Source organism: Callithrix jacchus, chromosome 15 (genome assembly GCF_049354715.1).
Source record: "Callithrix jacchus isolate 240 chromosome 15, calJac240_pri, whole genome shotgun sequence".
Classification (NCBI taxonomy): Eukaryota; Metazoa; Chordata; class Mammalia; order Primates; family Cebidae; genus Callithrix; species Callithrix jacchus.
The window spans coordinates 76,898,343-76,916,064 of NC_133516.1; the positions used below are offsets into that span (position 1 = coordinate 76,898,343).

The 17,722-nt window shown below is 45.5% G+C and overlaps 1 protein-coding gene across 2 annotated transcripts in view; it reads right to left on the reverse strand.

The window, feature by feature from the left end:
- CFAP100 (cilia and flagella associated protein 100) overlaps positions 1-17,722 on the reverse strand; it is a 55,470-nt gene that overhangs the window by 5,978 nt on the left and 31,770 nt on the right. For both annotated transcript variants that reach the window (XM_035273937.3, XM_008982289.5), the window contains 5 exons: positions 17,282-17,466; positions 17,080-17,121; positions 16,875-17,001; positions 1,096-1,147; positions 828-979 (listed from right to left, as the gene is read on the reverse strand). In XM_035273937.3, coding sequence (XP_035129828.2) covers positions 828-979; positions 1,096-1,147; positions 16,875-17,001; positions 17,080-17,121; positions 17,282-17,466 — 558 coding nt within the window. The remainder of the gene's footprint in view (positions 1-827; positions 980-1,095; positions 1,148-16,874; positions 17,002-17,079; positions 17,122-17,281; positions 17,467-17,722) is intronic.

Consider the following 17,722-nt stretch of genomic DNA (forward strand, 5'->3'; position numbering starts at 1 on the left):
CCACACCCAGCAGGAGGGACCATAACAGCCTCAGGTGGGGTCCAGGTGAGAGCTGGGCAGCTACCAGACTTTTCCTGCTGCCTCTCTGGCTGGAATTGGGAGGCTGGGATTTTCCCAAGGTTCTAGCCACTTTGCTATGCTGGAAAAGCTGTGTTTTAGGCCTGTCCCCAGAGGCCCTAATCCTGGGTGGCCACATGGCCCTTCACCCATCCCTGCCTGTCTCAGTCCCACCTGACCCCAGCCTTCAGGATGGCACTGACCACACCCAAGTCCTCCTGCTCAGGGCTGCAGCCATTCCTGTCCCTGTTATGCTGCTTAGCAACAGCTGGGTACACACTTCACAGCAGCCCACAGGTGGCTTGGCCTTCCCCAGTTCTGTGCCATGAACACCCACTCAGTGGTCTGTGAAAGATTATGAAGCAGCAGCAGCTTCCAGGCCTTTCTGAGCAAATGACTGCTTTGGGCGCCTGTGAGAAGTATGTTAGTGCTGCCAGAAACTAGGGGGTCAGGGTCCCTGTGGACCTCCCGCCACCCCAAGGGCCTCTCAGGAGCTTGGTAGCAGCAGAAGGCACCTAGGGTGTGAGGTCCTTGGAGAGGCCTGGCTGTAGCCATGGGCTGCTCCAGCGTGGGCATGGGCACCTGGGCACTGCCCACTTCCAGGTCTGCCACCCTCTCTTCAGGAGTCAGCCCACAAATGGACAGAGCTTTTCAGGCAACCTGGGCAAGGCCAGGGCCATGAACAGGGATGGGGGCTATACCCCAGCTCAGCTCTAGTGCTGGGGGGTGGGGGTTCCAGGATGAGCATAGCGGGGACCACCTGCACCTACATGCGGATCTGGGTATGTTTCAGGGTGTGGCTCAGCTCGTCCAGTGTCTCCTCCATCTCCTGCCTGTTCTGGATCAGCGACAGGTTCTGCTCCTCCAGCTCTCTGAAGACATCCAGGAGCTGCTGGGGCTCCGTGAAGTACAGCTGTGGCTCCTGCAACCCACAGGTGTTGGCAGGACCTGTCCAGGGACAGCGCCAGAAGGGGAGGGGTGGGGACAGAACAAGGGAGGGCCGGCTTCCGAATTCCAACCCAGAACTGGGCCATTCACCTCCCCATCGCTGTCGGTGTCCTCCTGCAAGGTGGGGACGGGAGAGTTCGACCTGGGAAGAGATAGCAGGGTCAGGACTCTGGGACCAGCCTGAGCAGGCAGGAGCTGGGGGAGAGGGCACAGAGGTCTTGAAGGCGTTGGTGGCATCCCCATCCCTCCTCTCCCAGCTGCCCACAAGTTGCCCAGAGGGTGGCACCAGCTTCCTCACAGTCCCCAGCTGCCACACTGTAGCCAGGGGATAGTTTCAATCCACTCATTTTCCCAGGGCCCTAGCCATTTTGCTATGCGAGACAAACCATGTTCCAGACCTGTCCTCAGAGGCCCCATTCCTGGGCCTCCCAGCACTCACCTTGATTCCCCTGTCCCGGCCCCTCTGTCCTGTCTGGTCAGGCCACCTCTCTCTAGGTGTTGCCCTACTTCAGGCCTCTGCACTTGCAGCCATGGGCTGCCCCTCCTGCTTCACACATTGTTTTCTGAGCGCCACCTGTGAGGCCTTTCCTGTCCACTTCCTCCATCTGAGATCCGTCTTGGCCCCTGTCCTGGGGTTCCCACCCACAACCATCGAAGGACTCTCAGGGCTGCCTCCAGGTGACCCCGAGTGCCCAGGGGCAAGATATGTCCTGGACTAGTGGAGAGGGGCTGGGAACAAGATGTGTGAGCTTTAAGCGCTTGTATGGGCCCCAGAAGGCCCCACCATATGGTGGCCTCACCTCCATCTACTTCCAAACCTGCTCTCCCAGGCTGCTCCAGCCTAGGCCTCACCTAGGATCTGGTTGCTGGATGAGACTGGGGGCTGGGTTGGCTCACCTCAGGGACCTGGCCTTGGGCTTGGAGATGCCAGGCCTTGACCCTTGAGAAGCAGAGAGGCATCAGTGCAAGGTCCTATGGGACTCTGATGGCGGATCCAGGAGGGCTTCCCAGGAGAGGCTGTGATAACAACTATAGCACTCGCCAGGCCACACCTCACACTGCACATCAATGCCCATTTCACAGATGAAGGAGCTGGCCTCCTGCAAGGCACTGCTGGCCCATACAATTCCTTTCTGAGAATCCACCCTCCAGATGAATATAGCCTGGGTCAGGGAGCCTGGCTTGGCAGTTGGTGGGGGTGGGCTGGACTTCAGCCCCCATGTGCCCTCTTGGCTAAGTGAGTGCCTTTTACAGCTCACAACCTGCCCAGCTGTATTCAGTGGCCCTGGTCACCTGACTAATAGAGGGGCCAGGATTGAAACCCAGGACAGTGTGATCCCCCACTCTGTGCTCAAGTCTCCCAAGTCAGGGCCTGTCTGGTGGGGGGCGCTCCACGGCTGAAGGGACCTGAGGCAGAGCGGGCTGCACCTCAACGCAGAACTGGAAATGCCCCTCACCAGCAGGACATCACAGAGGGCAGCGGAAACACCAGCCTGTGTGGCTGGGCAGTGTGGCCTAGTGGTGGCTGGTCTTCCCCACAAGGCATGGCTGCACTGGGCAGAGAGGAAAGCCAGCCTGGGTCCTCCTCCAACTGGAGAAGCATCAATTTGGGCCACAGGAGGCTGACGTTGGGGCCACCCATCTGGGTCTGGAGTGCAGGAACAGGCAGTTGTGGAGAGGAGAAGACAGAAGGTGGACGGCAGGAAGGCCGAGCAGCAGAAAAAGGCCCCAAGGAGGAGGGTAGGTCGCCACAGACACAGGGCCAGGGCAGGGAGGTAGGTAGCAGCCGCTAGCCCTACAGCACCCACTTTTCTCCATCCCCACTGTTGCCACCCTTATCCAAGCCAATAAACTATCAGCTTCCAGAAGAAAACAGGAAATGTGGAGCACAGATCCAAGATGGTTGATAGGAGCAGTTCAGGATTGCAGCTCCCAGCGAAAGCATGGAGGGTGACTGGATGCCGCATTTCCAGACAGATTTTTATTGCCCACAGACCAGGAGATTTACAGGTGGAGCCCCATGGGTCGCCAGTGTGGCTGTTTTTGCCAGCGTGGCAGGTCTCCACACAAAACACACAGGTCTGGGTGCCGTTTTAGCTGGTGATTGGAGCTCCTGGGAGACAGAGTCTCCCACTCAACAGATAAAAAGGGGACTGAAACAGGGAGCCAGGCCAGGAGATTCCCAGTCAAAAAAGCACCACGAATCTCTGTGCGACTGTTTCAGTGGGTCACCACACGGGAAATCACACAGGTCCCGGTGCCTTCTCAACAGGTGACTGGAACACCTGGGAGACAGAGTCGCCTATTCAACTGAAAAAAAAAAGGGGGGGTCTGAGGCTGGGAGCCAGATGATCAGGATTGGTTGGTCCTACCCCCACAAAAAAACAGCAATCTGAAATGCTCTGGATTGAGAGTTTCACAGCAAACACAACTGAACCCGGACAGTCCAGCTCTGTGGGGGAGGGGTGTCCGCCATTACCGAGGCAGTCCACCACTATGGAGGTAGTGTGCCATTGCTGAGGCAGCCTGCCATTGCCAAGGTGTCCCACCATTACAGTAAGAGTCCACCATTACAGAGGTGGGCCGCCATCGCTGTGGCACTTCTAACTATACCTATATAAACAGTATTGTAGGAAAGTTCACACAGCAGCTGGGCAGAGCCCACAGCAGCTGAGAAAAGCCTCTGCAGGCAGGCTGTGACTAGGCTGCCTCCTCGCTGGGTAGGGCAGCCCTGAAAAAAGGCAGCAGCATGACAGAAACATAAATAAAGCCCTAACTCCCTGGGACAGAGCACCTGGGGAGGGGGGAGATGTTTATGAGTTCTGCTTCAGCAGACTTAAACCTACCTGCCCAGAAGCTCTAAATGAACAATGGAGCTCACAGCTCAGGACATGAGCTCCTATAAAGGACAGACTGTCTCCTCAAGCAGCTCCGTGACCCCCATATATCCAGAGTCACCTCATAAAGGAGAGCTCAGACTGACATATGGTGGGTATACTTCTGGGGCAAAGATAGCAGAAGAAGAAACTCACAGCAACCATTACTGTTCTGCAGACACTGCAGGTGATCCCCAGGCAAGCAGGGCCTGGAGTGGACCTCAGCAGTCCTACAGCAGAGGGGCCTGACTGTTAGAAGGAAAACTAAGTAACAGAAAGAAATAACTTCATCATCAACAAACTGGACAGCCACTCAGAGACCCAATCTGAAAGTCAACAACTACAAAGACAACAGGTGGATAATCAACAAAGATGGGAAGAAACCCATGCAAAAGGAATGAAAATACCCAAAACCAGAATACCTCTCCTACAAGGAATCACAACTCCTCACCAGCAAGGGAACAAGGCTGGATGGAGAATGAGTGTGACAAATGGACAGAAACAGGCTTCAGAAGGCAGGTAATAAGAAACTTCTCTGAGCTAAAGGAACATGTTCTAACCCAATGCAAAGAAACTATGAACCTTAAAAAAAGGTTTGACGAAATCCTAAGGAGAATAAACAACTTAGAGAGGAATATACATGAACTGATGGAGCTGAAAAACACAACACGAGAACTTCGTGAAGCATACACAAGTTTCAGCAGCTGAATTGACCAAGCAGAAGAAAAGATATCAGAGGTTGAAGATCAACTCAATGAAATAAAATGAGAAGGCAAGATTGGAGAATAAAGGGTAAAAAGGAATGAACAAAGTCTCCAAGAAATGTGGGACTATGTGAAAAGACCTAATCTGTGTTTGATAGGTGTACCTGAATGTGACGGAGAGAATGAATCCAAGCTGGAAAATACTCTTGAGGATATCACCCAGGAAGACTTCTCCAACCTAGCAAGGCAGGCCGATATTCAAGTCCACGAAATATAGAGACCACCACAAAAATATTCCTCAAGAAGAGCAACCCCAAGACACATAATCCTCAGATTCACCAGGGTTGAAACGAAGGAGAAAATGCTAAGGGCAGCCAGAGAGAAAGGTCGGGTTACCCACAAAGGGAAGCCCAACAGACTCACAGCAGATCTCTCAGCAGAAACCCTACAAGCCAGAAGAGAGTATTCAACATCCTAAAAGAAAAGAACTTTCAACCCGGAATTTGATACCCAGCCAAACTAAGCTTCAAAAATGAAGGGAAAATAAAATACTTTGCGAACAAGCAAATACTCAGAGATTTCATCACCACCAGGCCTGCTTTACAAGAGCTCCTGAAGGAAGCACTAAACATATAAAGGAACAACCAGTGCCAGCCATTCTAAAAACATACCAAATGCTAAAGAGCATTGATACAATGAAGAAACTGCATGAACTAATGGGCAAAACAGTCAGCTAGAATCAAAATGGCAGGATCAAATTCATATATAACAACATTAACCCAAAATGTAAATAGGCTAAACACCCAAAGAAAAGACACAGACTGGCAAATTGGATAAAAAGCTAAAACCCATTGGTGTGCTGTATTCAGGAAACCCATCTCACATGCAAGGATACACAAAAGCTGTATGGAGAAAGATTTACCAAGCAAGTGAAGAGCAAAAAAAAAGCAGGAGTTGCAATTTTTGTCTCTGATAAAACAGACTTTAAACCAACAAAGATCAAAAGAGACAGAGGGATCCAAGATGGCCAATTAGGAGCAGCTCAGGATTGCAGCTCCCAGTGAAAGTGCAGAGAGTGAGTGGATGCTGCATTTCCAGACAGATTTTTACCGTGCACAGACCAGTAGATTCCCAGGCAGAGGAGCCCCACAGGTTGCCATTGCGGCTGGTTTGGACAGCTTGGCTGTTTTCGCCGACGCGGCTGTTTTCGCCGACGCGGCTGTTTTGCCGATGCCCCAGCGTGGTGGTTCTCCGTACAAAATACATGGGTTCTGGTGCCATTTTAGCTGGCGATTGGAGCTCTGGGAAGGCAGAGTCACCCATTCATCTGATTTAAAAAGGGAACTGAAATAGGGAGCCAGGCCAGGAGATTCCCAGGTAAAGCGCCACAAATTTCAGTGTCACTGTTTCAGCCAGAGCAGTGCATCGCGACATGGGAAATCACATGGATCCCAGAGCCTTTTCAACAGGGTACTGTAACACCTGGGAGACAGTCGACCATTCAACTAAAAAAAAAAAAAAAAAGGCTCTAAGGCAGGGAGCCAGGTGATCAAGCTTGGCTGGTCCCACCCACACAAAAAAAGAGCAATCGGAAATGCGCTGGACTGAGAGTTTCACAGCAAGCACAGCTGAACCTGAGATGGCCCAGCTCTGTGGGGGAGGGGCGTCTGCCATTACTGAGGCAGTTGACCACAGAGGTAGTTTGCCATTGCTGAGGCAGCCCCATCATTGCTGAGAGAGCCCACCATTACAGAGATAGTCTGCCATTATAGAGGTGGGTCGCCATTGCTGAGGTAGTTCTAACTACACCCATATAAACAGGACTGCAGGGAAGTTCACATGGCAGCAGGGTGGAGCCCACAGTAGCTCAGCAAAGCCTCTGCAGGCAGACAGTGAATGGGCTGCCTCCTCGCTGGGCAGGGCAGCCCTGTAAAAAGTCAGCAGCACAACAAATAAATAAATAAAGCCCTAACTCACCATGACAGAGCACCTGGGGGGACAAAAGGGGGGTTTAGGAGTTCTGCTGCAGCAGACTTAAACATACCTGCCCAGCAGCCTGCATGAACAATGGAGCTCACAGGTCAGCACTTGAGCTCCTATAAAGGACAGACTGTCTCCTCAAGCAGCTCCCTGACCTCTATGTATACAAAGAGTCACTTCATAAAGGAGAGCACAGACTGACATGTGGTGGGTATCCTTCTGGGACAAAGATAGCAGAAGAAGAAACTGGCAGCAACCCTTACTGTTCTGCAGCCACTGCAGGTGATCCCCAGGCAAGCAGGGCCTGGAGTGGACCTCAGCAGCCCTACAGCAGAGAGACCAGACTGTTAGAAGGAAAACTAAGAAACAGAAAGAAATAACTTCATCATCAACAAACTGGACATCCACTCAGAGACCAAAACTGAAAGTTGACAACTACAAAGATGACAGGTGGATAAAGCCGCAAAGACGGGAAGAAACCAGTGCAAAAATGATGAAAACACCCAAAACCAGAATGCCTCTCCTCCTACAAGGTATCACAATGCTCCACCAGCAAGGGATCAAGGCTGGATGGAGAATGAGTGTGATGAACTGACAGAAACAGGCTTCAGAAAGTGGGCAATAAGAATCTTCTGTGAGCTAAAAGAACATGTTCTAACCAAATACAAAGAAACTAAGAACCTTGAAAAAAGATTTGACAAAATGCTAAAAAGAATAAACAACTTAAAGAGGAATATAAGTGAATTGATGGAGCTGAAACACAACATGAGAATGTCACAAAGCATACACAAGTTTCAACAGCCGAGTTGACCGAGTAGAAAAAAAGATACCAGAGATCGAAGATCAACTCAATGAAATAAAATGAGAAGGCAAGATTAGAGAATAAAGGGTAAAAAGGAATGAACAAAGTCTCCAAGAAATATGGGACTATGTGAAAAGACCTAATCTATGTTTGATAGGTGTACCTGAATGTGACGGAGAGAATGAATCCAAGCTGGAAAATACTCTTGAGGATATCATCCAGGAAGACTTCCCCAACCTAGCAAGGTAGGCCAATATTCAAGTCCAGGAAATACAGAGACCACCACAAAAATATTCCTCAAGAAGAGCAACCCCAAGACACATAATTGTCAGATTCACCAGGGTTGAAATGAAGGAGAAAATGCTAAGGGCAGCCAGAGGGAAAGGTTGGGTTACCCACAAAGGGAAGCCCAACAGACTCACAGCAGATCTCTCAGCAGAAGCCCTACAAGCCAGAAGAGAGTATTCAACGTCCTAAAAGAAAAGAACTTTCAACCCAGAATGTGATATCCAGCCAAACTAAGCTTCAAAAATGAAGGGAAAATAAAATACTTTGCGAACAAGCAAATACTCAGAGATTTCATCACCACCAAGCCTGCTTTACAAGAGCTCTTGAAAGAGGCACTAAACATAGAAAGGAAAAACCAGTACCAGCCACTCCTAAAACATCCCAAATGGTAAAGAGAATTGACATAATGAAGAAACTGCATCAACTAATAGGCAAAACAGCCAGCTAGCATCAATGGCAGGATCAAATTCACGCATAACAATGTTAACCCTAAAGGTAAATGGGCTAAACGTCCGAAACAAAAGACACAGACTGGCAAATTGGATAAAAACCTAAAACCTATTGATGTGCTGTATCTAGGAAACCCATCTCACATGCAAGGATACACAGAGGCTCTAAATAAAGTGATGGAGGAAGATTTACCAAGCAAACAGAGAGAAAAAAAAAAAAAAAAAAAAAGCAGGAGTTGCAATTCTTGTCTCTGATAAAATAGACTTTAAATCAACAAAGATCAAAAGAGACAAGGGCATTACATAATGGTAAAAAGATCAATGCAACAAGAAGTGCGTAAATATATACTCACCCAATACAGGAGCAGCCAGATACATAAGGCAAGTTCTGAAAGACTTACAAACTTAGACTCCCACACAGACTTAGACTTAGACTTAAACTTACAGACTTAGACTCCTACACAATAATAGTGGGAGACTTTAACACCCCATTGTCAATAGTAGACAGAGCAATGAGACAGAAAATTAACAAGGATATCCAGGACTTGAACTCAGACCTGGATCAAGCAAACCTAATAGACATTTACAGAACTCTCCACCCCAAATCCACAGAATATACATTCTTCTCAGCACCACATCACACCTACTCTAAAATTGACCACATAATTGGAAGTAAATCACTCCTCAGCAAATACAAAAGAACGGAAATCATAACAGTCTCTTGAGACCACAGTGCAATCAAGTTAGAACTCAGAATTCAGAAACTAACCCAGAACCGCACAGCTTCATGGAAACTGAACAACTGGCTCTTGAATGTTGACTGGATAAACAATGAAATGAAGGCAGAAATAAAGATGTTCTTCGAAACCAATGAGAATGAAGACACAACATACCAGAATCTCTGGGACACATTTAAAGCAGTGTCTAGAGGAAAATAGGTAGCAATAAATGCCCATATGAGAAGCAAGGAGAGATCTAAAATCGACACCCTATCATCAAAATTGAAAGAACTAGAGGAGCAAGATAAAAAAAACTCAACCCTAGCAGAAGACAAGAAATAACTGAGATCAGAGCCCAACTGAAGGAGATGGAGATGCAAAAAAAAAAAAAAAAATGCTTCAAAAAAATCAATAAATCCAGGAGCTAGTTTTTCGAAAAGATGAACAAAATAGACCACTAGCCAGATTAATAAAAAAGAAAAGAGAGAATAACCAAATGAATGCAATAAAAAACGATAAAGGAGATATCACCACAGATTCCACAGAAATATAAACCATCATCAGAGAGTATTACAAACAACTCTATGCACATAAACTAGTAAGCCTGGAAGAAATGGATAAATTCCTAGACACCTGCATCCTCCTGAGCCTAAAGGTGAAGGACAGAAGTTGGCAGAATTTGAGGCAGCAATTAAGAGCCTACCACCCAAAACAAAGCCCAGATCCAGATGGGTTCACAGCCAAATATTACCAGACATACAAAGAGGAATTGGTACCATTCTTTATGAAACTATTCCAAACAATCCAAAAAGAGGGAATCCTTCCCAAATCATTTTATGAGACCAACATCTTCCTGATACCAAAACCCGGCAGGGACTCAGCAAGAAAAGAAAACTTCAGGCCAATATCCATGATGAACATAGATGTAAAAATCCTCAATAAAATACTGGCAAACCGATTGCAACAGCACATTAAAAAGCTTATCCATCATGATCAAGTAGGATTCATCCTGGGGATGCAAGGCTGGTTCAACATACACAAGTCTATAATTGTAATTCACCACATAAACAGAACCAAAAACAAAAACCACATAATTATCTCAATTGATGCAGAGAAGGCCTTTGATAAAATTTAACTGCCCTTTATGCTAAAAACCCTCAATATACTAGGTATTGAGGGTATGTATCTCAAAATAATAAAAGCTATTTACAACAAACCAACAGCCAATACCATACTGAATGGGCAAAAACTGGAAGCATTTCCTATGCAATCTGGCACTAGACAAGGATGCCCTCTCTCACCACTCCTATTCAATATAGTATTGGAAGTTCTAGCCAGAGCAATCAGGCAAGAAAAAGAAATAAAGGGCACTCAATTAGGAAAGGAGGAAATCAAATTGTCTCTATTTGCAGATGACATGATTGTATATCTAGAAGACCCCTTCATCTCAGCCCAAAATCTCCTGAAACTGATAAGGAACTTCAGCAAAGTCTCAGGAGACAAAATCAATGTGCAAAAATCACAAGCATTCCTATACATCAATAATAGACTTAAAGAGAGCCACATCAAGAACGAACTGCCATTCATGATTGCTACAAAGAGAATAAAATACCTAGGAATACAACTAAGAAGAAACGTAAAGGACCTCTTCAAGGAGAACTACAAACCACTGCTCAACAAAATAAGAGAGAACACAAACAGATGGCGAAACATTCCATGTTCATGGTTAGGAAGAATCAATATCATGAAAATGGCCATACTGCCCAAAGTAATTTACAGATTCAATGCTATCCCCATCAAGCTACCAATGACCTTCTTTCTTCACAGAACTGGAAAAAAACCACCTTAAACTTCATATGGAACCAAAAGAGAGCCCGCATAGCCAAGTCAATTCTAAGCAAAAAGAACAAAGTTGGAGGCATCACACTAACTGACTTCAAACTACATTACAAGGCTACAGTAATCAAAAGAGCATGGTACTGGTACCAAAACAGAGATACAGACCAATGGAACAGAACAGAGGCCTCAGAGGCAACACAACACATCTACAACCATCCGATCTTTGACAAACCTGACAAAAACAAGCAATGGGGAAAGGATTCCTTGTTTAATAAATGGTGTCGGGAAAACTGGCTAGCCATGTGCAGAAAGCAGGAACTGGACCCCTTCCTGACACCTTACACTAAAATTGACTCCAGATGGATTAAAGACTTAAACATAAGACCTAACACCATAAAAACTCTGGAAGAACATCTAGGCAAAGCCATTCAGGACATAGGTGTAGGCAAGGACTTCATGACCAAAATACCAAAAACATTGGCAACAAAAGCCAAAATAGACAAATAAGACCTAATCAAACTCCCACAGCTTCTGCACAGCAAATGAAACAGTCATTAGAGTGAATTGACAACCAACAGAATGGGAAAAAATTTTTGCAATCTACCCATCTGACAAAGGGCTGATATGCAGAATCTACAAAGAACTAAAACAGATTTACAAGAAAAAAAGCCCATTCAAAAGTAGGTGAAGGATATGAACACACTTTGCAAAAGAAGACATACATGAGGCCAACAAACATGAAAAATTGCTCATCATCACTGGTCATTCGAGAAATGCAAGTCAAAACTACATTGAGATACCATCTCATGCCAGTTAGAATGGCCGTCATTAAAAAATCTGGAGACAACAGATGCTGGAGAGGATGTGGAGAAGCAGGAACACTGTTACACTGTTGGTGGGAGTGTAAATTAGTTCAACCATTGTGGAAGACAGTGTGGTGATTCCTCAAGGACCTAGACATAAAAATTCCATTTTACTCAGCAATCCCATTACTGGGTATATATCCAAAGGATTATAAATCGTTCTACTATAAGGACACATGCACATGAATGTTCATTGCAACCAAAGACTGTTTACAATAGCAAAGACCTGGAATCAACCCGAATGCCCATTGATGATAGACTGGACAGGGAAAATGTGGCACATATACACCATGGAATATTATGCAGTCATCAAAACCGATGAATTCGTGTCCTTTGTAGGCATGGATGAACCTGGCAACCATCATTCTCAGCAAACTGACACCTGAACAGAAAATCAAACACTGCATGTTCTCACTGATAGGTGGGTGTTGATCAATGAGAACACATGGACACAAGGAGGGGAGCATCACACACTGGGGTCTGCTGGGGGGAAATAGGGGAGGGACAGCAGGGGATGGGAGTTGGGGAGAAAGAGCATGGGGAGAAATGCCAGATATAGGTGATGGGGAGGAAGGCAGCAAATCACACTGCCATGTGTGTACCTATGCAACAGTCTTGCATGTTCTTCACATGTACCCCAAAATCTAAAATGCAATAAAAAATTTAATCAAATGCAAAAAAAAAGGTTCAAAACAGACAAAGAGGGACATTACATAATGGCAAAAGGATCAATGCAACAAGAAGAGCTAACGATCCTAAATATATATGCATCCAATACAGGAGGACCCAGATATATAAAGCAAGTTCTTAATGACTTACAAAGAGACTTAGACTACCACAAAATAATAGTGAAAGGCTTTAACACCCCATTGTCAATAGTAGACAGAGCAATGAGACAGAAAATTAACAAGGATATCCAGGACTTGAACTCAGACCTGGATCAAGCAAACCTAATAGACATTTACAGAACTCTCCACCCCAAATCCACAGAATATACATTCTTCTCAGCACCACATCACACCTACTCTAAAATTGACCACATAATTGGAAGTAAATCACTCCTCAGCAAATACAAAAGAACGGAAATCATAACAGTCTCTTGAGACCACAGTGCAATCAAGTTAGAACTCGGAATTCAGAAACTAACTCAGAACCACACAGCTTCATGGAAACAGAACAACTGGCTCTTGAATGTTGACTGGATAAACAATGAAACGAAGGCAGAAATAAAGATGTTCTTTGAAACAAATGAGAACGAAGACAAAACATACCAGAATCTCTGGGACACATTTAAAGCAGTGTCTAGAGGAAAATATATAGCAATAAATGCCCACATGAGAAGCAAGGAGAGATCTAAAATCGACACACTATCATCAAAATTGAAAGAGCTAGAGGAGCAAGATCAAAAAAACTCAAAACCTAGAAGACAAGATATAACTAAGATCACAGCAGAACTGAAGGAGATAGAGACACAAAAAAACCTTCAAAAAATCAATAAAACCAGGAGCTAGTTTTTTGAAAAGATCAACAAAGTAGACCACTAGCCAGATTAATTAGAAATAAAAAAGAATAATCAAATAGATGCAATAAAAAAGGATAAAGGGGATATCACCACAGATTTCACAGAAATACAAACCATCATCAGAGATTATTACAAACAACCCTATGCACATAAACTAGTAAGCCTGGAAGAAATGGATAAATTCCTGGACACTTTCTTCCTCCCAAGCCTAAACAAGGAAGAAGTGGAAACCCTGAATAGACCAATAACAAGGACAGAAGTTGAGGCAGCAATTAAAAGCCTACCACCCAAAAAAAGCCCAGATCCACATGGTTTCACAGCCAAATTCTACGAGACATACAAAGAGGAGCTGGTACCATTCCTTCTGAAACTATTCCAAACAATCCAAAAGGAGGGAATCCTTCCCAAATCATTTTATGAGACCAACATCTTCCTGATACCAAAACCTGGCAGAGACTCAGCAAGAAAAGAAAACTTCAGGCCAATATCCATGATGAACATAGATGCAAAAATCTTCAATAAAATACTGGCAAACCAATTGCAACAGCACATCAAAAAGCTTATCCACCATGATCAAGTAGGCTTCATCCCAGGGATGCAAGGCTGGTTCAACATACGCAAGTCCATAATTGTAATTCACCACATAAACAGAACCAAAGACAAAAACCACATGATATCTCAATGGATGCAGAGAAGACCTTTGACAAAATTCAACAGTCTTTATGCTAAAAACCCTCAATAAACTAGGTATTGAGGGTATGTATCTCAAAATAATAAAAGCTATTTACAACAAACCAACAGCCAATATCATACTGAATGCGCAAAACTAGAAGCATTCCCTTTGAAATATGGCACTAGACAAGGATGCCCTCTCTCACCACTCCTATTCAATATAGTATTGGAAGTTCTAGCCAGAGCAATCAGGCAAAAAAAAGAAATAAAGGGTATTCAAATAGGAAAGGAGGAAGCCAAATTGTCTCTATTTGCAGATGACATGATTGTATATTTTGAAGACCCTATATTCTCGGCCCCAAATCTCCTGAAACTAAGGAACTTCAGCAAAGTCTCAGGATACAAAATCAATGTGCAAAAATCACAAGCATTCCTATACACCAATAATAGACTTAAAAGAGCCAAATCAAGAACGAACTGCCATTCACAATTGCTACAAAGAGAGTAAAATACCTAGGAATACAACTAACAAAGAACATAAAGGACCTCTTCAAAGAGAACTATAAACCACTGCTCAACAAAATAAGAGAGGACACAACCCTATGGAGAAACATTCCATGTTCATGGTTAGGAAGAATCGATATGAAAATGGCCATACTGCCCGAAGTAATTTACAGATTCAATGCTATCCCCATCAAGCTACCAATGACCTTCTTCACAGAACTGGAAAAAAACCACCTTAAACTTCATATGGAACCAAAAGAGAGCCCACATAGTCAAATCAATTCTAAGCAAAAAGAACAAAGTTGGAGGCATCACACTAACTGACTTCAAACTACATTACAAGGCTACAGTAATCAAAAGAGCATGGTACTGGTACCAAAACAGAGATATAGACCAATGGAACAGAACAGAGGCCTCAGAGGCAACACAACACATCTACAACCATCCGATCTTTGACAAACCTGACAAAAACAAGCAATGGGAAAAGGATTCCTTGTTTAATAAATGGTGTCGGGAAAACTGGCTAGCCATGTGCAGAAAGCAGAAACTGGACCCCTTCCTGACACCTTACACTAAAATTGACTCCAGTTGGATTAAAGACTTAAACATAAGACCTAACACCATAAAAACTCTGGAAGAACATCTAGGCAAAACCATTCAGGACATAGGTGTAGGCAAGAACTTCATGACCAAAATACCAAAAACATTGGCAAAAATAGACAAATGGGACCTAATCAAACTCTACAGCTTTTGCACAGCAAATGAAACAATCATTAGAGTGAATCGACAACCAACAGAATGGGAAAAAATTTTTGCAGTTTACCCATCTGACAAAGGGCTGATATCCAGAATCTACAAAGAACTAAAACAGATTTACAAGAAAAAAACAAGCCCATTCAAAAGTGGGTGAAGATATGAACAGACACTTTACAAAAGAAGACATACATGAGGCCAACAAACATGAAGAAATGTTCATCATCACTGGTCATTAGAGAAATGCAAATCAAAACTATATTGAGATACCATCTCACGCCAGTTAGAATGGCAATCATTAAAAAATCTGGAGACAACAGATGCTGGAGAGGATGTGGAGAAACAGGAACACTGTTACACTGTTGGTGGGAGTGTAAATTAGTTCAACCATTGTGGAAGACAGTGTGGCGATTCCTCAAGGATCTAGAAATAGAAATTCCATTTGACCCAGCAATCCCATTACTGGGTATATATCCAAAGGATTATAAATCATTCTACTATAAGGACACATGCACACGAATGTTCATTGCAGCACTGTTTACAATAGCAAAGACCTGGAACCAACCCAAATGCCCATTGATGACGGACTGCAGGGAAAATGTGGCACATATACACCATGGAATACTATGCAGCCATAAAAAACGATGAGTTCATGTCTTTTATAGGGACATTGATGAACCTGGAAACCATCATTCTCAGCAAACTGACACAAGAATAGAAAATCAAACACCACATTTTCTCACTCATAGGTGGGTGTTGAACAATGAGAACACATGGACATAGGGAGGGGAGCATCACACACTGGGGTCTGTTGGGGGGAAATAAGGAAGGGACAGTGGGGGGTGGGGAGCTGGGGATAGGTAGCATGGGGAGAAATGCCAGATTTAGGTGATGGGGAGGAAGGCAGCAAATCACACTGCCATGTGTGTACCTATGCAAGAGTCTTGCATGTTCTTCACATGTACCCCAAAACCTAAAATGCAATTTAAAAAAAGAAAACAGGAAATGTTCTAGTGACTGTGCTGTTGGCAATTACTTCTTAAGCAGGTCCCCAAATTCACCAATCATAAAATAAAAAATTCGTAATTTTGACTTCATTAAAATTAAGAATTCCTATTCTTCAAAAGACAATATTAAAACAGAAATAAGGCAAGACACAAACTGGAAAAAGATATGTGAACTACACTTTCCACAACAGGCTGGTCTCCAGAACACATAGAGAACCATAGGTAACCATAAGAACCAGGCTAATCATCCAACAAAAATGTTCAGAAATCAGATACTTCACAAAAAATGACATCTGAGCAGCCAATAAGTATGCAATGTATTCAGATTTCTCATCAGGAAGATGTCCTGAAAACCATATGAGACCACTCCACCCATGTAGTGACTATGACTTTGATATTCTATGTTCTGATGCTTTGACCTATGGCCTTGCCGGGCCTGGAGGGACCGCCTCTCTCAGGGTTGACCAATCCATGGAGACAGGAAATAACTCACCTTGGGCTCTGAGCTTGCCCTCAGCTCACCTTTCAAATGAAACCACCAAGTCCATTGTCCACACTCAGGACCTATCCCCCCAGGGTCAGGACCAGACAAGCAGGGGCCGGCCTGTGTCCAAGAGCCCCAAAATTATACAAAAACAAATCAGCCCTACACCTGCTCACCTGCCTCACCGTTAATTCCCGTGGGAACCACAATGGAGACTCCTGCCCATGGACCCCACTCACTCTGCCTCCTGGCTGACCTGGGGCATTCCCCTGTGGCCCTGTGTGGAGTGGGGACTGTGAGTAACACACTTTCTTTTCTGTGGCACTCTGATCTGACTTCACCTGGGCACCACAAGGGGGGGCTCTCTGCTAGGCCCCAGCCTCTCCCAACCGCCCGAGCCCACTCACCCTCTGGAGTTCCCGCCGCTGGACTCACTGGGCTGGCTGCCTTGCTGCGGGCTGCTCAGGAAAGACAGGTTTCGCCGCAGCGGCATCGCCTGCAGAAACTTCCAGGGCTTCTTTATGCCCTGAACCTCTGGAGTAAGCAGAGGAATGGTTTCTGAGCCCTGTGGGGGGCAGAGCTGGGTTCTTCAGGCCGGGGGCGGCAGCTCACCTTTGGGACACACGAAGCTTGCCTTGCCCTTGATCCCTGGTCCTGCAGGAAGCAAAGGGGAGACCCGACGTCCTCAGCTGCCGTCAAGCTTCTGCAACGCCATTTGGCCCAGATGCCTACAGGTAGCCTGCCAGCTGGGCTTGGGGTCTCGGTGGGCCACTGGCAGAGCCCATCTGGGAACCTGTATTCTCATTTCTGCTACCTTTGTCCCCTGGTATGGTGTTAACACTGCACTCTTCCTTGGAAGCCCCGGAGACCTCCTTGGCCTTTTTGAGAGACAAGCGTTTCTTCTCCTGTTCTTCAAGCCAGTCCTTGGGCGACAGCTTGTATAGGAAATCCTTGTAGACCTTGTATTGCTGCAGAGTGTCTTCAAATCTGGAGATCTCACTACACCAGGGGGAAGGAGGAGGTCAACCTCTGCCACAGTGAGGTCACCATGCCAGGGCCACCCCTCCATTCTGGCCAAGCCTCTGTGGGTGGGCTCTTTGTTTTCCTGGAGAAAATGTGCAGGAATGCCACATGCTGGAAGAAGGGCACCCACCCTGCAACGACCCAGAGTCATAGCCCTCTGTGACTTGCGAGTTCCTCTCCACCCTGGAGACCACACCTCTCAGGCTATTGCCAGGCAAGCCTTTGAGCCAAG